This window comes from Mycteria americana, chromosome 1 (assembly GCF_035582795.1).
Source record: "Mycteria americana isolate JAX WOST 10 ecotype Jacksonville Zoo and Gardens chromosome 1, USCA_MyAme_1.0, whole genome shotgun sequence".
Classification (NCBI taxonomy): Eukaryota; Metazoa; Chordata; class Aves; order Ciconiiformes; family Ciconiidae; genus Mycteria; species Mycteria americana.
In genome coordinates, this window is record NC_134365.1 from 61,497,591 (window position 1) to 61,522,516 (window position 24,926).

At 41.3% G+C, this 24,926-nt stretch overlaps 1 protein-coding gene across 6 annotated transcripts in view; it reads right to left on the reverse strand.

Annotated features, from left to right (window-relative positions):
- Positions 1-203: 203 nt before the first annotated feature.
- Positions 204-24,926, reverse strand: part of TCP11L2 (t-complex 11 like 2) — a 68,999-nt gene continuing 44,276 nt past the window's right edge. Inside the window, exons 1-11 of one of the 6 annotated variants that reach the window (XM_075502000.1) lie at positions 16,987-17,231; positions 13,894-14,024; positions 11,737-11,906; positions 10,326-10,458; positions 9,242-9,362; positions 8,290-8,510; positions 7,189-7,325; positions 5,957-6,144; positions 4,370-4,551; positions 3,439-3,611; positions 204-2,871 (exon numbers count right to left, since the gene is read on the reverse strand). In XM_075502000.1, coding sequence (XP_075358115.1) covers positions 2,627-2,871; positions 3,439-3,611; positions 4,370-4,551; positions 5,957-6,144; positions 7,189-7,325; positions 8,290-8,510; positions 9,242-9,362; positions 10,326-10,458; positions 11,737-11,872 — 1,536 coding nt within the window. In that variant the 5' untranslated portion in view covers positions 11,873-11,906; positions 13,894-14,024; positions 16,987-17,231 and the 3' untranslated portion in view covers positions 204-2,626. Of the gene's footprint in view, positions 2,872-3,438; positions 3,612-4,369; positions 4,552-5,956; positions 6,145-7,188; positions 7,326-8,289; positions 8,511-9,241; positions 9,363-10,325; positions 10,462-11,504; positions 11,907-13,893; positions 14,025-16,114; positions 16,217-16,986; positions 17,232-24,926 lie in introns of those variants that run through there. The other 5 variants (XM_075501978.1, XM_075501987.1, XM_075501996.1 and 2 more) reach the window with 5 other exon arrangements.

Sequence of the window (24,926 nt, forward strand, 5' to 3'; positions counted from 1 at the left end):
AAGTCAGATTTAAGCAAGCAACTGTTTTGAATGTTATTTGTGCAGCTGAATTAAAGTCACTACTCTACACTCCAGCTGCAATTGAGAAGTTACAGAAAAAGAAGAGAGTCACAACGTATTATTAGCGCAGTCATTTATCTTCGGCATTTAACAATCCATTACATTTAAGAAAGCTTGCATAAATGACTTTTCACCACCAGTGGTATCACAAACAAAATTTAATGCATACAAAACCTCAAATATTTGTACTTCAACAGAGAAAGCTGCTACAGAATGGTATCTTGTTTCACAAGGACAACTTCAGAGTAGAGGCAAGTGCATTTCAGCCACAGTAGCGTAAACAGCATGCAACACAAGACATTAAACAGATGCAACGTCCATGTTTGAAACATTAAATAAAAATTAAGATACATGAAACAATCACTTGAAACATAGGCCATGCTGTAAAATGCCCTTTGCAAGTCACCTTAATCACCAAAAAACCCCAGTGAACCTCATTTTTTGAGTATTTACTGGTAGAAGCTAGTACGACAGTTTCCCAAGTACATTGAAGATCTATAGTTTGATGTTTATTTTTACAACAGAATGCATATAAAGTATTATAAAAAGTTCATAATCATGTTATAAATCATCTTCAAATGCTCATAAAATCCTCTTTTGGCTGAAGCTCAAAATAGTTCAGGTATTTCTAAAGATGCAGCAAATCACTAAGATTTAATTCCCCATAATTGCTTTTGAAATGCATTCTTCTCTTGATGATTTTGAATTGCATATTAAAATTTCATATTCATCTGAGCAAGCCTGTTTTACCTAGTGGCACAACTACTATATTCTAAGAGTTCCTTTCTCTCAGGTTTTTCAGGCTTCAGGAAACAGTTCCCTTTAAAATATGTATTCATCTTCATTTTGTGCAATGTTTTTACAAGGGATAGAGCAGAAGTGCACTAAAGAAATTTCTTTTCTAAAAAGGCATTTTGAAGAAAGTTTTTCTTATCATGTACATGTGGCCAAAGTCCTTGGACACTGAGGAACAACTGACTAGAAGTCATTTCCCTTACTGAAAAGAGTACACAGTTCTGTAAAAATGGACTACAAAGCCACAGTGCTAATAATGCCCAGTTTTTTTAGACCTTTATGATAGACATAGTAATGTACATACACAATTTGTGTGACACATTAAGCTTTTATGGGCTATTTTTTGTCTCTTCATAAAAATAGATTGTTAATATAAAATATTAAAAACAAGCTATATAACTTGTACCACATGGAGTTTATATATATATATATGACATTTTAAAAGGACTATTATATGGCAATATATTAAAAGATCATTTTCAAGTAAATTGATTCAATTTCATAGACAAGAACATGTCTATAATACGTATTCCAGCAGTATCTATTCCCAGTAATCTGAAATATGCAAAACAAAGCCTGTATAAACTTACAGAAGTATACTTCCACATTTCTCAGTTTCAAGCCTATTCATTTTCTTTATGGAAGATTCCTGATGCCTTAAATGGGAACTAAGTATTGGGGCCTACTCCAAAGGAATTTCAAGAAAGCAGCAGTATTTCTCTCACACTCAGTGAAAGTGAATCTAATCACATTTTCAAGAATGACTAATTATTTGGGTTCTTGCTTTCAGACCCAAGAATATGTTTTGAAAAGCTCATGCCCTCATCCAACAGAATGTAGAAGGGGAAGTTGCTAAGGTACTCTCTAAGGTCACTCTCAAGTGCTTTTGGGAATAAAGGTCAGAAAGACCTAACTTAAAAATACTTAATACCCATTAAGATCAAAGATCAGTACATACAATATTAGAGATTAGATTTAAGATCTGTATGACCTCCACTGGATAAACAAAATGCTTATAAACATTATATACAGAAATTTGCTCCACACCCACCCCCGGCCAACATCATGTTTCTTAGACGTTTATCATTAGTCTCAATTACAGTTGAGAAGTTCTGAATGATTCCTACTTTAAGTGATGAACGCTTCTTCTGTAACTGCTATACTCCAAACAGCTTATAATACTGGCATTCCTTAATGTAACAGAGGCTAAGTTCTGGTTCCAGTAATTGCAGGACTACCAGAACTTGGCCTAGTATGAAGCTGGTTTTGGTTACAAAAGCAGTTAATGCTATACTTTTTTGCTTCAAAAGTATTTTCAGAAACATAATTGTTTTATTAGATGTTCCTCTACAAAAATACAATGTAAGCATAGAACATTTTATCTACAATTGTTTTTTCATTTTGTAATTGCATTGCTATATGTAAATATATTTAAGTTGAAAAATAACATTATGTTTTAATGGTGGCAAAACAGTTAAGTACTTTGCCAGCTCTTTCCCACTGCAAATCATAATCAATGCTTGCCTTGAAAACTAATAATTCACTGGCTATTACAAGTGACACAATGCATTAAACAAATTTAGTCTATTAAAATATATGTATGTCCTTGAAATTAATTTCTTTCCAGTGAATTTCAGAAACTATCTGCATAAATTTTACAAGATATCTCTCATTAATAGTCACTGGAGTGGACTATTCTTAGTAGGGAAGTCAGATCACTGTCTTGGAAATTAAAAAAAGGGATACAGAAATAGGTCATTTTTTTTTTTTTTTAATTGGCAGGTGTTTCTGTTTCTGCTTTCCCCACTGGTGCCTCAGGAAAAAGTAGTTTTCTAAGTATGTTTGCATAGAATGGTCCATATACTTGTTTATTGAAGTTCACAATGCTCGCATACTGAGATCCAACAAACTCCATCTCCGTCTGAATCACAGAAAGGCCTCCTGGCATAGTAGGCATACACTTCTGAAAACTCGGAAGAGCAAGGAAGCTTCTCATGAAGAACTGGATTCGTTTGTCTGAAATGGAATATAAAGCATGCTCAGAACAAATGTAAACCCAAGATGAAGCCATACTCATTTTGTAAGCACCCTGCACATCAGCACAGCAAAAAATCCAAGTGTAGGTAACAACGCTTTCCCAAGCCCGTGCTGCAGTGGGAAACAATACTGAAAGCTTCTTAAAGTTGGCTCCTGCAAGGTGGACACAGCATAAACCTGCTGCAAGAAGTTACATTACCTAATATGAAGTAGACCCAAAAGAAAAAACACTAGGTTTTAAACCCAGAACTGACAGAAGGGAAACTGCATAGCACTCATTTTTCTAAATTCTTCTCCAAAATACTAGCATCTCTAAGCTTGTTTGTACAGACACTTTCTAAATTATTTCTAGCTGCAACTAACCATGCTCTGCAGCATACCAAGAACACCATCTATAGGTAAACAACATTTCCTTACTTCTCGTTGACCCAGTATTTTACTGCAGTAAGAAAGTGCTTTTAAAAATTAGACAGCTGATTAAGCTTGCTGGGAGTAAGTTTGTATACAGACATATACAATAAGACAATTATGTATTATCTTACTAACCAATCAAGGAACTGACAGGATTATTCTCCTCAACAATATGAGCAATTTGACCCATTAAATTACTCTGCATTTCTTCATTAAGAGCAGGAAGACCTCTTTCAGTTAGAGACCTGTTCACTTTGCTGCAAATCTGGACACCAATAGCATTCAGAGCCTCCTTCAAATCAAAAGTTCTGGAAGAAAGAAATAGAAAAGCATTAACTTTTGTCGTTCCTGTAGCACAGGTTGTAGGGTGACCCCTCACTTGTCTCCTTTCCCTTTTATTTTCAACTCTGCAATGAGAGAATTTAGAAAAGTTATCTTTTGCTTTTGCAGATTTATGTACATCTACAGATACAGGACAAATCTCCCTGTGGACAATAAAATAAGGACCTCATTGTGATTCAAACGGGAAAAAAAATCATTTCAAGTGTGCAGCAGTGACATCAGTTCATTTTGCCCTTATGCTTAGGTGTATTCCTGGGCCACATGCATAACAGTTCATGAGAAAAAGCAGAGTGGAAAACTATTTTATGACACTCTCAGATCACATCAGACTTGCTTGTAGTGCAAGTGGCAGCAGAAAGAGGCAGCCAAATAGCTTAAACTACCTACTACAGGTTTGAAACAACTGGCAAGACATTTCAGTGCATGTATTGCCACAGTCTCTCCAGTATTAGGAGCATATGAATGAACTTTAGTACTAGGCTCCAAATTCTGTAGACTAACATCAAGATTAAGATTTCATTAAAATATAACTTTGAAAACATGCACCTAACATACAGTAGACTTACACTGTAAAGGGACCATAGATATAGGAAGATACCAAATTTTAATTATCTATTATTAACAAGCACTGGCTATGACATTTGTATTGTTTTCAAGGGTTTTCAGATCCACCTGGTATTTCCTGTTAAAAAAAAAATACAGAGTGATAAAAACAAGGCCTTACTTCTTGTTCATGCCTTCAAGAAGAGGAACAGAGATCCTTTTCAGTTGGTCAGCAAAATCAGGCACATCTACAATTGCTGCACCCACCGTATTGTTTGTTATGAGACAAACACAAGCTATGATTTTTAATTGATTGAGCTTTTCTCTCAACTCCTGAAGACGAACTTCATCTGTTATTAGAGTCTAGAATTGAAACAATAATACTAATTTAGGAATATGGAGGGAGAGAGGCAGGGAAAAGGACAGATATAGGATGTAGTCATGAAGCATTAATATTTTTAATCACAAATATGCAAAGTCAGAAGAGACAGCAGCTGAAATACCCTGAACATGTAGTATTGCACAAAGTGGCATTATGTATGAGTACCAGAAGTAAGTCTGTGGCAGGAAGAAAGGTAGTGCCTTCAGTGCAGAAGAAACTGAGGACATTGCATCTTATTCCTCATCACTGCTGACAGAAATCTGTGACCAACAATTCAGCCCATGATGTGGAATGCTCAGGGGATCCAGAGGACATTGTAGTGATCAAGGTTACAGACAGAATAGCCTTCTGGATTCAGCTGTCCTTTGAAAAATGCCATAATCTGTAACTGATGGACAGTGATGAACAACTGTGCATGACAGCCACCAGTTCAACCACCGGAGCAGGTTCTGCAAGCAATACATAACCTGCTACAGGCAAAAAAGCCAGTTGATCATATCAAGAACGTAAGTAATTCCTACAGCAAGATGTAGCTGGAGTGACTTATTTTAGGTTAGAAAGAGTTCATCCTAACCAAATCCCTCTGCTGAGAAGCACAGGGGTGTTAACATTCAATTGTTTGGTAGTAATTTCATAGTATGACAAACTAGATCCACCAGAGGATACCTACGTGTAGCTCTTACTCAAAACTGTTTGAAGGAAGGTAAGAATAAGGTGGTCTCCCTTCCGTCCACTGACCGAGAACACTAAGAGCATCCCCATGTATTTAGCAAATTCTCTGCCAGGCCACCCTAAGTATAGCTAAGGCGCTCACTGCAGATGCTAATTTTAGCCCTGACTGACAGCCAATTTCAAATTGGCTTTACGGAAAGTTGCAGAGGTCAGTAATCAGGAGTTGGAGGGAAAAACTGAACAGTGATTCTTGAGGCAACAGTTTATATGCACTGAGAAAGGGTAAATGTCTACTTTAGAGGGCTTTGAGTTTTTACCGATTCTGTTCTAAAGAAAGAGTAATCCTACCAATTCCTGCTGCTGTTAGGAAAACAGGATGCTAGAGTTAGCTCTCTCAAAGACGCAGAAAGCCAAGTGCTGTCAGTACAAGGCCCAGTCTTTGACCATGGCCAAGACTGCTCTTAGGGTGGAGCTGGTGAGCTATGACTGGACAGATAGAAAACAACCTTTATGTTGTTCTTTTCTAGTTATTGACTTGCCCATCTCATATTTCAGAAGCTAGACTAGCATATACTCTCCCAATTCAAAATTTACTATTCAGTAATTTAAGAAGTGCAAGAGAATACTTCACCTATTGTCATCAATAGGATTATTATACTACACCAATGTTTTCATATAGCCAGAAATCTGAAGACACTGAAATACACTTCTTACCTCTGGAATTGTTTTGTGATAATCCCATTGTAACAGTTTCAAGTAGCCATTGTTTAGCACCAGTGTAGGACTAATAATTGGTTTAGAACTACTATCAGCACCAGGGGATGATGAAGATTCATCAGAAATAGATGACAACTCATCTTCCATTGATTCCTTTATCCATTCTGTTGTGAGATCCAGGGCACCTAAGCATTGCAAATCAGCACAGATTTACGGCATGCTTTCATCAAAATAAGCACCAGCTTGAGGAGAAGAGTTGTACACATAAACAAGAGTATTGAACTTCTGAAGACTAAGCAAACATAGTGGACAACTGAGTCTTCACACACATAAATTCTCTCCCTCGCTTTTTTCCACTGATCATCTTCCATTGGTCACCTTAATATTCTAGCTAGCTTGTACAAACCCAACAACAAATTGTTAGACTTCAGCCAAGATTTTTGGGTAAAAAAAGCCTCAAAGTCTGAGTTCCCAAAGCATTTTTTTCCCTTTTTCAGGGAGGCCACTTAGTAGTTGGGGCACAGGACTGGAAAGTAGAGGTGAAGGGAGATAAACTGTAGTAACAGCAAATGAAATGCTTTTAAAGAGTTCTTTCTCAGGCTGCATATATAAACACTGCAGGCCCCATCAGTGGCTCAGGGTTCCCATTTTTGAAGCCCCTGGCCCAGACGTTAGTAAGTTTACTTCTTCTTCTTGGAAAAGATATTTTCCTGAACACTGTTTAGCCATATTACACAAAACCTGTAATAGTGGATCAAGTTGACTTTGCATCACCTAAGAAGCTTTCCTCAGAGCCTGCCTTTTGTTTCTTAAAAAAATTGATCCTGTCCCTTCCAACTTTCAGGCACACTAACTGGTTTTACATGTTTACTTCAGACTAACAACAGACTTGCTGCGTACAAAAGAGATAAAGTCTCATCTTTCAGTATGTAGGGCTTCTGCCTCCAGACAGTAAGAGCCACTGTTTGTTTGTTTTTCAGATACCAACCAATTTAAGTAAATACAAATTTGTCTGAAAGCATCCCAGATTACAGATAAACATACTTTATAGCAAGTTAAGCAATTGCCCATTAGTAGCTTGCTTATCAAAGAATTTTTACATTAGTTAGATCCAGACAAGAAATTGAAGTTTTCCTCCAAATTAACTGCAATTGATAGATTTTATAGCATGTCTTTAAATAGTCCCCTTTTTAAAGAAAGATTTAAATTAAATATAGCATGATACCTACTTGGTGTTTCTTCAAGAATTTCCTGGAATTTTGTTCTTTCGTAGTCCACCAAATGACGCTGAAGGTGTGGCCTCAGGTTTTGAATTGTGTAATTAGCCATATCCACTTTCATCAGGTCCAAAACACGGAATATTTGTCTGAAAGGAGGAGTTTAAAATTTGACAGTTACAATAGTCTATTGATTTTAACCAGCACATGTGAGGTACACCTACATTAGCACTTTAATTTCAACTCTGGGAGAAGTAAACTCCTTCATTGGTATTTCAGTGCAACAGATATGTTACCTATCTTCCAGGATATTTGAAGGAGTATTGTGTATAAGGCTTGGTGTAAATTACAGAGAACAGCACAAATATGTAGCATCACTAAATGCTACAACCCTGTAACAGAAAGAGAAGGGTTTTCAAGAACTATATCAATTGGTACGTTTCAGCCTAAATTAACAGACTGTAACTATTTAGTCACTCTAATTGCACCAAGAGAAACAATCCTTCTGACCCAGTTGCTTTGGTCCCAGTATCTGATCCAAGTTGCAACAAAACAGTAAAACAAGAACTATCATTTACTCTTAATATTTCTGTGTACCTAAGGAGCAGTAAACTGGTTTCTGCCCTGTTATGCAAGTGTGTTACTCAAGTTCAAGTAATCAGATCTTTACTAAAGAGATTTTAAATCCAAAGTTTGGCCTTCTAGAGGAAGCATGCAATAAACAGTTCAAGAAGGAACAGTACAAGTGTGCTGCTTAAATTTTGTAAGGATGAACAAGACTGAAAAAGCAGTCTCCAAAACACAGATTATTGCAAGAGTGCTTTTTTTGTTGTTGTTCAGTGGCTTACATATTCAGAGCTGGTAGTGTTTGATCTAGGCATTCTACCCATTTCATTCAAAAGTAAGATACACATAATATTCTGGTCACAGTGTATCATAGCTCCTCCCCTTTAATTCTTCTGTACAGAAAAAGTTTTCCTATGGTTTGAAAACAGGTGTTATGCAAACTGACACAATTTAAGGCTTCTTTTTAAGACTTCACCCCCCTCCTCACTGCCCAGTACTCCTTCAGAGAAGAGGTTTTTCCTCTAAAAGAACCACCCAAATACCAACCTCAGTAATTCTACGATATTGTCAGTTGCTTTTAACTGTTTTATATCGTTGTCTCTTATTGGAGCACATAACTTTCCCATAGTGTTGATGATATAGTTAGCTAGCCCATGAATATCAACAGCATTATGTTCTGCCTGCTGTCTTATAAGATCTGTATCTAGAACTTCACAAATTTGATTTTGCATCCTGTTTGCTCCAGGAGTCAGGAAGGAAAGAAGAATCTAAAGTAGGAGGGAAAAAAAAAAAAAAAAAAAGGAAAAGCTTATCAATAAAAACCAAACCACTTAGTAAACACACCAAAGTAAGATTTTAATATTAATGTGTCAAGTGTATTTAGCTGTCTGACTATAAAAGGACACATTAAGACTGAACATTATCTAAAGTAGCAGGAAAGAAGGACTGTTAAAAGGATCACAGTACAGTTCTGCAAAAATGGTCAAAGCCAATAAACCAGAAAGCATGTCAATAATGAGACTCTTTCAAAAACTAGGAGGCTGCCCTGTAAAACAAACATTTACTAACTTAAAATTTTGAAAGACTTAGTATTGTGCCAGGATTAAGGGTTTGTGTGTTCCCTTGTGTGATGATCATAAACAATAAAGTCTATTTGGGCAGGTGCGGTCATGTTTATACTCCTATTCATGCCCTAAGCTCACAGTATGTTGCTGGAAAGAGGCTAGTAGAGATGTGAAGCTCTGAGAAAAGAGCTGACTTGCAACTAACCATCATGCAATGAAAGCTGAGTAGACATGCCACTCTGCATGCGTGGCCATATTAATAGTTAATATAAATATACTATAAATAGACACCTATTGCAGTTCTGAATAATCATGGTTTCATCTTAAAAGAAAACCTGAAGGTGTTGGCTTGACTGAATTAGCAGACCCTTCAGTGAAGTAAGAGACTCTCAGACCTAAGCTGACAAAACAATACTGCGGGGGAGGAACGTTACCTCCTTAATTTCCTCAAAGAGCTTGATAGCATGTTCATATTCTGGAGGATCTTCATTCAGTTCCGATTCCAAATGATCCCAAAACGCCTTGTGTACAATTTGTTTCACTGTGCCTGCAAAACTGTGGAATAAGTCAATTAGACACAGAAAAGACTCCCAACTAGCTTTCATCCTTGGTAATAGTGTTTTAGATTAGCCTAATCACTTGTTGGGAAACACACAACACCTCACCAGCTATTGTGCCCTGCAACCATATCTTTCTTGGGCTGTGGATCATCAGCTCCCAAAACGTGGCCTAGACTGACAAGCCTTTCCTAGCACACCTGTATTTTTTAAAGTGGTGCTGGCAATTCAGATGTAGGTAAAGAGATATTACCTTTCCTTTTTCCTTATTGAATTCGTATTCATTGTCCTAACCTGGTACGTTATGTACTAAGCTTTCTTGAAAACCATTCTCTGTCATATAACCAATTATCAGTTAAGGGACTTGTGCAATTAAAAATCTGTTTGTTTTTTTACATAAGTTTTCTCAAAGTAAAGACCAGGGTCATTTTTAAGTTAGACATGTCTGTAAGCAAGAACATTTTAGCTACCTACATTAGAGAAATTACTTCTCACTTCCTCTGGATCTCCAGGTATTTCTGCATCTCTTCTGGGGCTAATATTAGAGCTATGTTCATGATAAGCTCTATCTTCTTATCACTGTGGCACCAATGAGATACTACATACAACTGCATAGAAGGCCACCATTTCATCATTTCCACAGGGCTTGGAACTGCACAGAACAGACCGCTGCTCATCTTCACTATGGGCATTCATATTGCATTAGCCTTTTATCCTCCATATGACACTTAAGACAGAGCAATATGCTCCAAGACAGTGTATCAACTCAGCTGGACTGCAACACTTGTTCCAAGCAAGACAGCTTTGACAGTGACTCCTGGAGGTGCAGGATAAAAATCTGTAGCCCTCCAAGATGTTTTGCTTTGGTGTTTTGTTTGTTTGTTTTTTTAATTTGCTGCTCCATTCATTTCTCCCCTCTTCCTAACCCCAGTGCTGCTTTTCACAAAATTCAGGCTCTTACCTGTTCCGTGGGAAGTCTTCATCTTTTATGCAAAAATTTGCATTTACAGCAATTTCATGAGCTAGAGTCAAGTCTGTCAAATTTCTTGCAGCTGCCATCAATTCATCAAATGTAATAATCTTGGGAGGGCTTGCTGCTGGAAAAACAAGATCAATTCAGGCCAGATATCTACAGTTGGTAAGTGCAATTGAAAATATTAAAATTTAGAAATTTTACTGCTTGCTAAGTGGACTCTAGTACTCTAGAAGAAACAACCTAGGATTACCAGGTCTTTATATCTTCTTAAAACACTAACTCAGGAAACTCCCAGCTTATCAGGGGTGTGTATGTGTGGGTAATACCACATAAGCCTCCTAACATTTTGAAGAGCAATTTCATATTTCTGCATCTTAACTAAGGTATCTTTTTTCCTTTAAAACAGGATCTTGCATTCCACAGATTTCCTATCGACTGTTCCGTAAAATCCACCAGACCAAAAGCATAGGCAATAACAGATACCAGATGTCCATTATAATTCTGAGTACATAATGGCTATATTGTGGTTTTATTGCTTGTAGGGAATGTTCTGAAGAACCCCCCACTTATGTTTCATAGCAGATGCATCATAAGTTACACTCCCTTTTTACAAATAAGTATTAACAACATAACAGAAACTCTACATTGGAAAGAAGAAGTTCCCAAAGTTTCTAAACCCCCAAATTCTGTCATTTAATTCAGTATTTGGAACTAAGCCTCTGAAGACTGGTAATAAAGAAAGACAGAGAGCCAGCTGCCAATTGCAGCTCCACTAACACGCTTGTTTTAATGTAACACTTCACTTACATAGACGCTAAAAAGTATGCGTGATCTGAGAATGCTTACAGATATGAACACGAAGCACATCTTAACCAAGGTTTTATTTATCATTACTCAAAATACCTTCCTTGTGCAAATGTGTGTTTTCTGTTTGATCCTAATATTTATGGAAGAAAAAAATGTGAATTCAAGACTAATTTCATGTAACAATGTTATACTATAAATACTATAAATCTGTAAGTTACAGATTTAATTTTTAAGTGTACGGAGCAAACAGAAGAAACCCACCCTTTGCACAAAGTTGTATCTGGTTGAGTGGGAGACTGCTACCAACATCAAGATTAGCTCAAGATTAGGATGTCCACGGTGGCACACTTTTCTTACACTTTCCGAAGGGAAGAAGTGCACAGGGAGACCCCCACGGATACAGCTGCTGGTGGTGTTCCACACACAAGGAGAAGTGCTGCTTCATAGCACAGAGAAAGCCATTCCTTTCTCTTAATACTCTTAAACAGAGATTCAGAATCCCAGCTTCTACCCACGACAGCAAAGAGAAATGAGATACGTTAGCCTTATCTGCCTATGCACAATGCAGGTAAGGTTAAAATAGGCTTACAGGCTGGGGAACTGGGTTTGCTTGAAGAATCACTGTTAAAGCTCTGTCTTGAATATTCAGAGTCGCTAGAAGAAGCTGTGCTTTCAGAGAGGCGTGAAGAATCTGAATCACTGTTCTGGTCATCATTGAGAGGCATTCTGATTCACTTCAGCTGCTACAGTAAACAAGACCTGGAAAGACAGATACACTTCCCATAAAACCAGCACTTACTATTTTTTTTGTTTGTTGCTCAAAAGTCAGATACTGATCATTATATTGTGAATGAAGAACAATAGTTGCCTTTCTTAAAAAGGCATTGTAGAAAGCATCTGGCTTGATATGCAGAATCATAGTTATTAATAAGCTACACCTGTTCTGCAAGAAAGTTTTGTACCTTCTGCTGTTTTATACCTTAATGGTTATGTTAGAGACACTCTGTAAATTGGTTATATTTAAGAAATAGAAGACTACCCACAGTAACCCCTGAAGTTGCTTGCTGTCAGAATTTTGGAAGTTCAACATCCATAAAGGCATCTCATGATGTTATCATCCCCGACCTGACTTCACCAACAAGTGATGTTTAGCAATTAGCTTCCTTCCACAAATGGACTGCACTGAGTGTAATAACTCTGAAGCAAATATAGAAGTTACTGGGGAAGAACAGGCAAATAATTCAGAATACTACATTTCTGACAGGCTGTAGCTAGAAGTCTGGCCTGCTGCTTTAGGTGGGTCTTTGCTCATAATTGGATCGACCCTTCCTAGGGGTGAGGGTGGATGGATTTTCTGTTTTAAGTCAAATGGTAGCTCTGAGCCTCTAACACTACATTCAGCATACATGACAAATAGCACTGAGAAGTCTCATGCTTCGTAGTGCTTCTGTCTACATGAAGAAACTGCCTCCCAGGCAGATAATCTGCAACTGCAGAGAATTTGGACAGCTGCAGAGTGCAATAGTTTAATAGTTGCATAGTGCATAGATTAATAGTTGTATGACAGGAAGTGAAAAATATTTTCATAATCATATTTAAATGAGAAACTGGAAGTCAGTGGTAATTACCACCAGAGGAATTTGGCCTAGATACCAAAAGTAGCTGTCCATCTTTGCATATGACCATGAAGCATTCTGTAGTACACTTTATGAAGAGACATATCCAACAACGCTTTCCATCAGCAAATTTAAGTAATATGACTTCATTTCTGATTAAATTGCATCAACTTCAGCAGACAAGGAATACTGCACTTTGCAACTGCTGAACTTGGAAAAAGCCACTTTTGGCAGCAAAAGGATGATCTTTGTGTGTACTTATGTGAATCAATGTACTGTGGGGTCAAGAGATAGACAAAAGGGAGTAAGAACGAAGATTTCTTTACACTGGCACCTAGTTAAAGCTTAGAGCATTAGATCTTTCAGGTACCAGCTCATCCTGAATAGGCCTTTATAACTTGATGAGGTATTAACTTATGAGTACTCCCCTGTTAATTGAGATGATTAACATTTGTTAAGTGTACATTTCCTCCTCCTCCTCTCCCAAGAGGAAAGAGGATGCATTTTAGTACCTTATGTAATGTTTTATGCTGGGTTTTGTGAAAAGAATTAATCACATCAGCAAGAACACAGCTGACAATTTATTGCCTTACTGGAGAAGCCAGTAAGAGAGACTTTTGATCAGGATATAGAGGTCATGGGTTCAAGACTTATGGCGTTAGTTGTGATCCTTGACATCATAACTCTTTTATTAGAACAGCAATTTTACAATTTCTAACAAGCAAATGAAAACAAGTAGATATTTAAAATAGTATCAACTAAACAAGACAGAGTTGCAAGAGAATCTAGAAAACCAAAAGGCTGAGATATTTTTGACTTGGAAATTGTATTTGTCTAAGTTACAATTAGAAATGAATCACTAGTTAATGTTACGCAAGAGACTAAAACTATTTCTTCCATTAAGATCTGTGTTACAGATCTCAAAGCTGATGCTGACTAGAAACTAGTTGTGACGAGTAACCTACCTACAGAACGCGCTCCAGGTTCTTGATGTAGAACCGCTCACTTAAATACAGTAACCCTACAGAGCCTGCAAAGCTTGTATTACTCTCCCACTATTGTTTCTGCATCAGAACCCTATTTCCAGGCTTTAATCATGTATAAAACCCCTTTATATATAAATAACTAACCTCCAAAAGGTTAATGTTGCATGTGGTCCATCGAAAGAATTGATTAACGTTGTTAACAGTGTACTGGCCCAAAAGGTCTTGTAAATCAGTCGCCTAGTATGAGCACTTCAAGATGCGTCTACTGCCTCAGTCTAGGTGTTATGAACATGGAAGAAATTAAATGACCATTAAAAAACCAAAATTCTCACACAATTTATACATCATCATCATCATTTCAAGTACTTCCTCTTAACTGTCAGTATGATAATTCTAATAAATATTCAAATTCATAAATATTCAAATATTCAGATTTGCAGGGTGCTCCTGACAGCAAGTACTAAACCAGCCATGAAGGCAAGTCAGCATTGCCATTTTCTACCCCAATCTTGATTTCCAAGACCACCAAATTGTTAAGGTAGAAATTAAAATTATATATATATTAAGTCTTTACATACTAGTCCCAGCAAAGGATCTTTCGGCAACAAAATACTTGCATTTCAAAGAGACCCATGACATATTTTGAGGTACCGAGACCATAGCTGTTCCTACAATACACGCGCACATACGAATAGCAGAGTTGCCAGTAGAGTGCTTCAGCAGACTTAATTTAAATTAAGAAGTTTCAACAACGCAACAGGAGATGACACACTGAAAAAACACTGCAATCTTTGCCACAGTAAATATATTTCCTAGTAGGATGCCTCAAATGGAATAGTAAGGAAGAATGGGTGCATTCTACAGATTCAGAACATTATTGCTAAATTCTAAGTTTAAAAGATAAACAAGGCAGCAAGCACATCAAAGTAAACATACATGAATACACAAGCAGAATCCACATATGCCATCTACAGTTTTTAAACATGCTGCCCGACAGCTAAAAAGCTTAAAGAAAAGTACATTCATTGAGCATATCAAAGGGAAGAATAAACAAAAAAAAGGCTTTTCTAATTAGTTACAACAATAAACAACTCTGTTACTTAGTCCTTTCTTCATAGCATACACTGGAAGAGCTGCTTTTCCTTATGCTTTTGTAGACAGCATAGACCTTCTCATAAATTACTAAAGGACAAGTTCATATGTAATTTTAAGTTTAGATTAATATAATTCCCAAATGAAAATATTTCAGAAAGCCCTTTAGCCTTCCAAAATCTCTTTGTAACTCACCATCTTGAATACACAATACCACCTTCTTATTTTTGAGTTGTTCATTAGGTATTACATATTAGGCTGTTGTTTTAATACACAGCTTAATATCCTACCTATTCTATTAAAGAGTTGACCTGTGGTTACAACCTGCTTTACTCTTCCTGCATTAAAAATAACTGATGTTTACTTTTATGTTAGGTTGGACACCTTCAGAGTGGGCTTCATTACACTGTTCGCTTTCTTTCAATCAGTACTATTTTGCAATTTTTTTTAAGGATAAACTCTAAACAGAAGACCAAGCTAAAAATATCTTCTAAATTTACAAAACCCAAGTTTCCAGTTAATTTAACAAGGAAGAACTAAATTATCATGGTTTCCGCTGCTATTTAGACAGTTTTGGATTATTGTTTTTAGTAAAGATGCAATGAATACAACACTGTAGATGCCTAAAGGCATCTTGCTCTTATACGGTCACTGCATCACCCAACCCAATCATTCACTTAGAACTGATCAAGACTGCAAGATCAGATTAGTTTTAGAGAACACAAACACGCTTTTTATTCCTGAAGGCTTCCTTTATAAGTTATTTTATGAAGCACCTGGGAAAAAAAAAGACAGTTTGGAAGGGTTTTTTTTTTTCCTTCAGATACCATCTTCAAGAAGAGTTTTTCCACAGCCCTGCTTTGTTCAAATAAGTCCCTCCATCCATGCACACTTTTTAAGTGCTCTGTCCAGTTTTACCGCTATAAATGTCTAAACTTTGTTTATTCTACTGGGCTTACATCCTTACTATCTTCAAGGTGGCACAGACTGAATCTCATTTGGGCTCGAGTTTCCCTTTCACTGACTCCACCTTTGTCAGCACTCACGGCACAGGAGCAGAAAAGAGCCTTTGTTAAGAGTTACGGCACTTCCTCATGCCTCATCTTTCACAGCTTATAGCCGACATTTCTCTCCTTTAGCTTTCTAGTTCCGCAGCTCTTCCCTTTACACATAGGATTCTCCTGATGAAGACTTAAAAATATGTCAGTAAGAGCGAGATGAGTACGTGTCCCCCAAGGTCTGTGCGTGGGACAGCCACGGGAGCTGCCCTCACCTCAGACATTTCGGCAACGCGCCCCCCCAACGCCGTGACGGGAGGCCACAGGCCCCCTGAGGGGAGGCCGGGGACCCCCTTCCCGCCCCCCGCCGGCTCCCCTCAGCGGGGCACAGGGGGAGCGGCACCGCCGGCGGCGGCTCCTCCTCTTCCTCCATCTGTTTCGCTGTCTGTCTCCTCCCCCGGCCCCATGTTTTTAACAGTTACCAGAGGCAGGAGTTTGGCACCCGCCGACCAAAACAAACAGCGTTTCCAAGGACAGGCCCGGGGGGAGGAAGGGAGGAGGAGAAGAGAAGGGGGAACCCTCCCTCTGCCAGCCCCGGGGAAGGCGAGCCCAGCTGCCCGCCCCCAAGTGTCCCGGCCTCGCGTCCCCCGGGGAGGGAGCCGGGGTGCCCTTGCTCTGTTGGAGTGGGGCTGCAGGGGGGAACCCCCGCGGCTGCGCCCGCCGGGACGGATCGTCCCGGCAGAGAGCGGGCATTAAGGGACAGAAACAGCCCAGGAGACACGGGGCAAGGGGTGCGCTGCAGATCCAGAGCAGGGGCTGCGAAAAACACCTGCTGCAGCGGGAGCCCCGTCGGGGCAGCAGAGTGGAGCCCCAGTCCGCCACCTCCCAGCCACCCCACCGCACGGAGGGGCAGCAGCCCCCGGGCCAGCTCTGACCCGGACTCACCCCGCAGCTCATCGCCTGTATGTGCCCAGACACGCGGGCGTGTGCCGTGCGGTACAGTACCGCCGTCAGACGGCGCGGCTCAGCCGCAGCCCTGCCCCTGCTCGCCCCGGTCACTCACCGCGGCCCCGCGGCGGCGGCAGCAACTCGGCCCTCCTGCGCAGCGCTCGCCGGGGCTTTAAACAGCCCCCCCGGACTTACATACCCAGCCCGGACTATTAGTGTCTTCCTTGGGCGCGTCTATCTCTGCCGGTGACGGGGGGGCGCGTAAGTTTTTCCTGCCTGCCAACGGCGAGTTAGCCCGAGGGACTTGGGTCAACCCGCGCCTATTCCCGTAGAAACAGCCCGTGTCTCCTCATTCTGCCCGAGGCCGAGCACTAAGCGGGGAGAAATATGAGCTGACAAGGGAAGACGATTCCGCGGCCTCCCCCGCGCTGAATGGGCCCTGCCTGGGGGGGAAGGCCGGGGGAAGGGCTGGGTGGTGTTTACGGAAGAGCCGCGTCGATCCGGACGGACCCCGCCCCTTCCCCAGCGCGGGGCGGGGCCTCGGCGTTAGCCCCGCCCCGGAGCCGCTTCAGGGGATGGGCCGAGATGCCGGCCCCACAGAGGCGGGGAGGGGGAGGGGGAAAGTGGGCCTTCTCGTCAGGGGAAGAGGCAGCACCTCAGGGCGTATTTGCCTGTCTCCGTTCACTGCGCTGCCAAGGAAGCTTTAAATACACCCCCACGAGTTTTCCTGCCCTGGTTTCCTTAGTGTCTCGACGGGGAGGGGTGAGGCGCCCGCTGCACCCCGCCATCTTGGCCCCCCCACTACCACCCCCCGCCATCTTAGCCTCAGGGGAGCCGCTCAGGACTGTGCCGAGTTTAGTCATCCGCCTTGCTCATGGCTGTGGTGTTAGGAGGCCTGCTGAGCGCCCACTGAGGAACGCAGCATGAAGCAGTACAGCACTATTATTATAAATGCTTTGCTTATTGCTGTATTGACCTCATCCACCGGGCAGCTTCATGCACCCACTGGGCCAGCAGTACCTGTCAGGGTCATCATCTCTTCCTGTCACAGGAGCTACGTGCCACCATTGCCTCACCTACCAGGAAGCATGGAGGGCAAACACTGGCAGTCATGTCTGAGGCAGGAGCTAACTAAATCAAGCCTTGCTCATCATGAAGACACAGAGCTCCCCGTCCTGCAAATAATCTTTAGCATGTGTGACAATATGGGATAGATGTTGTATTTGCATAGACTAAAGCCTGCTGTAGGAACTATCAACCTCTGCTATAAAAGCAAGGGCTCAAAGCAGGGAACGGAGTTTGGCTACTGTTGTGGTTTAACCCGACAGGCAGCTAAACACCCCACAGCCGTTCACTCACTCCCCCCTAGTAGGATGGAGGAGAGAACAGGAAAAAAAAAAGGTAAAACTCATGGGTTGAGATAAAGGCAGTTTAATAGGACAGAAAAGAAAGGGAAAATAATAATAATGATAAAAGAATATACAAAACAAGCGATACACAATGCAATGCTCACCAGCAGATGCCCAACCAGTTCCTGAGCAGCAGACCCCCAGCCAGCTTTTCCCCTAGTTTTATCGCTGAGCACGACGTCGTATGGTATGGAATAGCCCTTTGGTCATTTGGGGGCAGCTGTCCCAGCCGTGTCCCCTCCCAACTTCTTGTGCACCCCCAGCCTCCTCGCTGGTGGGGTGGGGTGAGAAGCAGCAAAGGCCTTGACTCTGTGTAAGCACTGCTCAGCAGTAACTGAAACATCAGTGCGTTATCAACATTATTCTCATACTAAATCCAAAACACAGCACTGTACCAGCTACTATAAAGAAAATTAACTCTATCCCAGCTGAAACCAGGACAGCTACGCAAGTGCCCAGTGCCTTGCTCGAGTGGGAGCGCTTGCTCCCAGCGATGCAGAGCACCTGTCAGCCCTGCCGCTCTGAGCCCAGCCATCAGAGACATTAAATGGGATTAAGTCCAACAGCCTAATCCAATAGCTTCCATAAAGAAGACGATGTTTTAAATAACTGTGTTTGCACTACTTTGCCCCAGTTTGTGCATGTCACATGGCAACGACAATCTGAGAGAAGCTCAAAAGAGCTTTGGAGAAGACTGTCTGTGATGGCATACAGATGGACTGCCTTGTACAGGACTGTTTTCACTTCCAAGGACATTATTTATTATTATTCTTTACATGCATTTTGGCTTAAATGCCATCTGAAATATGGGGGAAACCTGAGTTCTGGTCTTTGCTGTGATGGCTGCTGATGCTTTTTATTAATTAACCAGCTATATCATCTAAAACTGCATGAAGAGTGCTTCCAGCAAACACTAGGGCCAGTGACTCAGGGTCCATTTTGTGTGCTGTGTGGACTAGCAATTGTGGAAACCTGTGGTGCTCAGTGGCCTAGCTTGCACAGGGAGGGAAAGGGATGCCCCAGCCTCACCAAGTAAACTAGCTTCTAAATATTTATATGAAAGAGCAACTTTAAAGGCAAAAGTATCTCAGGGGTATCGCCCTACATCATGGAGTAAGAGGTGGAATTCCAGAAAGGGATGGCTTTAAAACAACTTTCTTTTCAGCTGTAGCAGTGCCCTTCTCCCACAGCACACCAGCTGTTTTGGAGCCGATTCTTAAGTACCTAGCTTGCTCTCTCTCTCTCTCTCTCTCTCTCTCTCAAATGTGCATCTGTATATATAGCTGAGGCACCAAAGACATCTTCAAGATTCCAGTCCAAAGGCCAAGAATAAATTAGACACTGCAGTACTCAACACTTAACCTCCTTTTTGGTTTCAATTCCTTCCTGATCCAGAGACACTGAAGCTATAGGTCATTATATGGATCTTGAAGTAGATTACCTACTGTGGAGATTTTCTCCACAGAGAAACGTCACACATTTCTCATTGTCTGTGTCTTCTGCAATGTCAGACAGGAAAATAATTGTACAGCCTTTAAATTTGTTCTGCTCAATTAAGAAGATCAATGTCCTTGTGTGTTCCATATGACATGCAGGTATGTCCTGGTTTTGGCTGGGATAGAGTTAATTGTTTGCCATAGTAGCTGGTATGAGGCTACGTTTTGGATCTGTGCTGGAAACAGTGTTGGTAACACAGGGATGTTTCAGTTACTGCTGAGCAGTGCTTACACAGAGTCAAGGCCTTTTCTGCTTCTCACCCCACCCCACCAGCGAGGAGGCTGGGTGTGCACAAGAAGTTGGGAGGGGACACGGCTGGGACAGCTGACCCCAAATGACCAAAGGGCTATTCCATACCCTACGATGTCATGCTCAGCAATAAAACTAGGGGGGAGGTTGGCGGGGGGTCACAGCCCAGGGACTGGCTGGGCATCGGTCAGTTGGTGGTGAGCAGTTGTTTTCATTTGCATCACTTGTCTTTCTTGGGTTTTATGTCTCTCTCTTTGTTATTTTCCTTTGCATCACAATTTATTATTATTTTATTTTATTTCAATTATTAAACTGTTTTTATCTCAACCCACAAGTTTTCTCACTTTTACCCTTCCAATTCTCTCCCCCCATCCCGCTGGGGGGAGTGAGCAAGCGGCTGTGTGGTGCTTAGTTGCCGGCTGGGGTTAAACCATGACAAGGTACAAATTCGGTACAAATTCGAAATTTTGACTAGTGTCTCAAGTTGGCCTTAATTCTTGGCCTTTCACAACAGAAGCACTGTTAATTGAAATGAAGGACTAGTTTGTGCTCAGCCTTTGCAGCAAGTTAGTTCATACCCTTTCCTTACTGTTACCAGTAAAACTGGCAAAGACAATAAAGCCTACAATTAATGCACTGCTTTATCCAGCAAACAGCAACACAGCTACTGAGTGGGTAAGATGTGCAGCTGCATTTTCCCCCGGAGGTCAGAAATGTCCCAGTATGTGGCCAACCGATGGACACAGTGGGAGGAGAGGGAAAGGGCAAGTCATGTTATTGTTTACACCAGGGCCCATGACAACTAAGTTGAGAACATAACTTGAAGTCACAAGATATTTTGCCCTAATCCTAATAACTGAGCCAGGCAGACTGGCTTTAGCACTAACAGATGGATGTTAAGACTCTGGCTTGACTGAGACCATTAGGCCCAGATTTGATAATAGGCTCAAGAGTCAGACAAAAAGTCTATGAGGCAGGTGTAAGGATGCTTTCTCAGCTTGTTCTTCTGTGGAGTTTCCTGTATTCCAAGGAGAAAAGTCTTGTGAGAGGCAAACATGACTGCTACTTCTCCCCACCAAAGTATTGGACTTCAAATTCACACAGAGACAAAAGAGAATATTGAAACTTCTGAGAGAAAATGGTACATCAGTAAACTCCCCGACCGCACCAGTCTACAGTATCTAGCTACTTTACCACCTCAGCAAATTCCTAATGCACACTCCCCTCAGCACTAGTGGTCTATCTTTCTGTACGCAGGAAATAAAGAGTTTGACCCACGGTGTCAAATACAATGAGAAGCTGTTCGTAGAGTGGTACTCCTGGTCAGGAATAGTTTGTATTGGTTCCTTGGTGAGAAAAAACCTTAGCTAGTACATCGCTAACATTTTCCTTGTCAGTGCCAAGCCGGAGAAGGAGAAATGGTGTGACAGTTACCTATGCTGCCTTACTGCCTGAAACACATTTACATCCCTTGATGCTTAACATTGATGATCCTCTTGATTATTGTCTCTGGTAACATCCATATGGCTCAGTTCTTACGGCAAACTCTCTGAAATAAACGGCTTCAGAGCTAAAATCCTGGGTCTTAGGGTACTGCTACAAATCCTGGCCTTTCTAGGCCCTTCCCAAATAGAAATCTGAGATCCCCCTTATCATAAAGTGTGAGACAGCTAAGGCTGTGGCTAGATGTTCACTGGGGAAACTCTGCTATTCTGGCCTTCCCAGGGTGCTTTGTTTATTGCTGAAGATTTCTACTCCCACAGTATTGAGGAGGACAGAGTATTCTGAGGGTTCCTCATCCGTTTCAGTGCAAGTCCTCCTCCCCCCGCCCCATATCAGCTCCAGCCACCTCTGGGATGTATTTAAGACAACCTCCTGACCCCGTGCAACCTCTCCGCTACGTGTTAGGTTCAGGGCAATCAGCTAACCAAGTTCTGTTGTGGTGTCCATAACCTGTAGTCACTCCAGCACCCTCTTCAGCTAGTGACTTTTGCCCTCAGGTCTGTGCATTTGACAGAATTGTGCTGACAGAATGCCTGAGACAATCAACTATAAATTCTCCTTCTATCACCCATGCTAGTAGTTACTGACTAGAACACCACGTACAGACCAAACAGTTCAGTTCATCCTAAACCTTGGCAGAAGTATTGAATGGAACTGGATTTGCTGGGCTGACGCCAGGGGCTGTGATCCTGCCTGGGTTTAAGATTCACTGGCTCTGAAGAATACCCAACCTGAAAGTTATTAAAAAAAAAAAAGGAAGGTACTGGGGATCAAAGGAAAGACCAACAAAAGAAAATGTCTTCGAAGACAAAACTTGATTTGATTTCTTGCTGTAAGCAAATAGAGAAACAGATACATTAGCACCTCAAGCTTTTATCTTGCAAGGAGTTATGGCTTGCACATTAATGTAATGAACTTCCACTCGTGGAATAACTCTTGGCAAGCAATGCATTTCAGTATAACATAAAAGCACGAAAAAGAAATAAATCAAATTTGCACTAGCAGTTCAGCAGCCTAGGTGTAGAACTAGAAAGAGCTTGTTGCTACTAACATTTTTTTATGTCTTAGAGACACTGAAGCTACATGTGTAAGATCTTTGCCCAGAAGCCCCAGTAGAGCTTTAAAGCATTATTTTCATTCATTGACTCTGTGTCTTGAACAGAATTTTCTTTCATCCCACACAGATCTTTAATACAGGCGAATATTAACAGATACAAACATGAATACAGGCTTTTTTAAAGTTAGCTTTAGATAGAAAGATACACATTAACGTACAGAAGAAGAGTAACATGTCTGAGGGGGAAACCAACTGCCAAGAACTTTTCATTGCATTGTTCTTAAAAAAACTAACAACAAATCCTTTTGCAACTACTACCATTATTCCTGGTTGTCTACCCAGGTCTAAATCCATTATTGCTTTGCATGATCCTAGTCACGAACCCCCTGAGAGAATGTGAGACAGAGGCTGTAATAGAAGTCTACCACGTAAGCCTCTCTGGTCTTAATAATTGTGAAAGAAAGGGGCAAAACAGGATCAGCTTACTTTGTTCATTGATCGTCTTGTGATGAAATGAAAGGCAGTTTTCAAAAACACTTGAGAGTCCATCCTGATACCCTAGCTACTCAGCATGTCTATCAGGTAGGAGGAAGGAGGTGTTAGAAACTGAGTAGCCTCATTGGTCCGGCAGTTGGACTGGAGCATTGCAGGTCCCTTCCAACTGGAATTATTCTATTCTATGCTATGCTATGCTATGCTATGCTATGCTATGCTATGCTATGCTATGCTATTCTATATCTGTCTGAAACGTGGGTAAGTGTGGGGACGAAGCAGTGGAGAAGATTTTTTAGCATGGTTTTTGTTTTTAGGATTCTCCAGTACAAACTCTGTCCCATTGGACACTTTGTTACAGCACTGTCCTAGGTCCAGAATCCTGGGTCCAAGTGCCTCATGGAAGCTGCCAGCAACATGCAGACACCACCAGATTGCAAGCTCTCTTCTACTAACTCTGAAATAGCAACTTCCAATATGCATCTTGCTTTGAATCTTCAGGCAACTCATGAAACAGAGTTTCTGAACAGGAGAATATAAGTCTTGCTTCCAATTTCAAAGGGAGCAGTGAACAGGACATCAGCACAAGGAACTCAAGAACGGAAGAAGGCCAAGCAAATACAAGTGCAATGTACTCCATCAGCTAGTACATGAAAAAGTCTATATTGCTGTTGCCTGCAATTGAGGTTGCCTGTACCTCTTGAGGCTAAAAGAAAATATGCCCCAGTCCTTTCTTGTAAAAATTAGGACTCACTTCCAGAATTGTAACCCATAGTTACAAAAATCAGATGCAGTGACACACCTTCGCCTTGCACTGTGCATGTGTAGACAACTTTACATAAAAGGTTACAAAAAACACTTCCCTGTAAGCCATCTGTGATTAAGGGTCTAGACCCAAAACATGATAAAATTCTTTAGTGACCTGGCAGAGCAGTTAGATATATGTCAGACAACACTCACTACATCAACCTGTTCAGTTAGGGCTAAAGGGCATAAAAAGAGGTACAATACTGATGAATTCAAGGTGTATTTTTGAAACGGTTAAGTGTTTCTGCGCTATCATCTGTCCTATAGCCTGGCCCAAAGCAGTAGGCAGACAGTAGAAGGGGACTTAACGTTGTACTTTTTCAAGTTTCCACAAACAAGCTAGTATATGATAACAATTTAAGATACAACTACTCAGTTTCTGGAAAGGGTTTAAGCAGCTCTTTGTGATGCTGGAAAATTTGAGGGATTTTCAAAAGAAGTTTTAAAGATATTCCCATATGATATCTCCCTCCCACCCAAACACAGGTGCAGCGCACGTTCTCCTCCCCCTTCCACCATGTAGAAGAGTACCCACCCCCAGCCCTCTATTACCAGTGCCCTAAGATTGCAGCGTCAAGCCCACCCCATTCCCTTGAATAAGGATCCTCTATGACACAATCAGATGCATTTTTTCCCTCCAATATGACCGCTAATTAATTCAATGCACAGCAGACTAATTCCTCCACCAACGCCTTATCCCTTTGCTCTGCCTTGCTCTCCTCTTCCCCACTCTCCTTTCCTTGCTGGCATATCCAAATCAGTCAGCTCCCACCTCCATACAATCTGCCTCCTTACAAGCAGGAGAAAAATTGAGAGCACGAAGAAGATGAAATGGCGGGACTGTGCAGGCCCTAGCTGGAGCCAGCGGTGCAGGGGATGGCCTGCTCGGCCTTTCTGTCCTGCGCCGGGACATGCTCTGTTGGGAAGATGAACGCAGCGGGTTCATGCCGACGTGGTGAGGCGAAAGAGCATGCTCGGCGTGCAAAAGCTCTGCGGGGAATTTCGGTGCTGAGCTCCCAGCCTCTACCGAGCGCGCTCAGACAAAGGAGTCCGTGAAACCGGGGGGATTTTGTGTCGGGCCAGAAGCACTCCTGCCAGTCAAGGCAGCTGTTGTGTGCCCGAGGG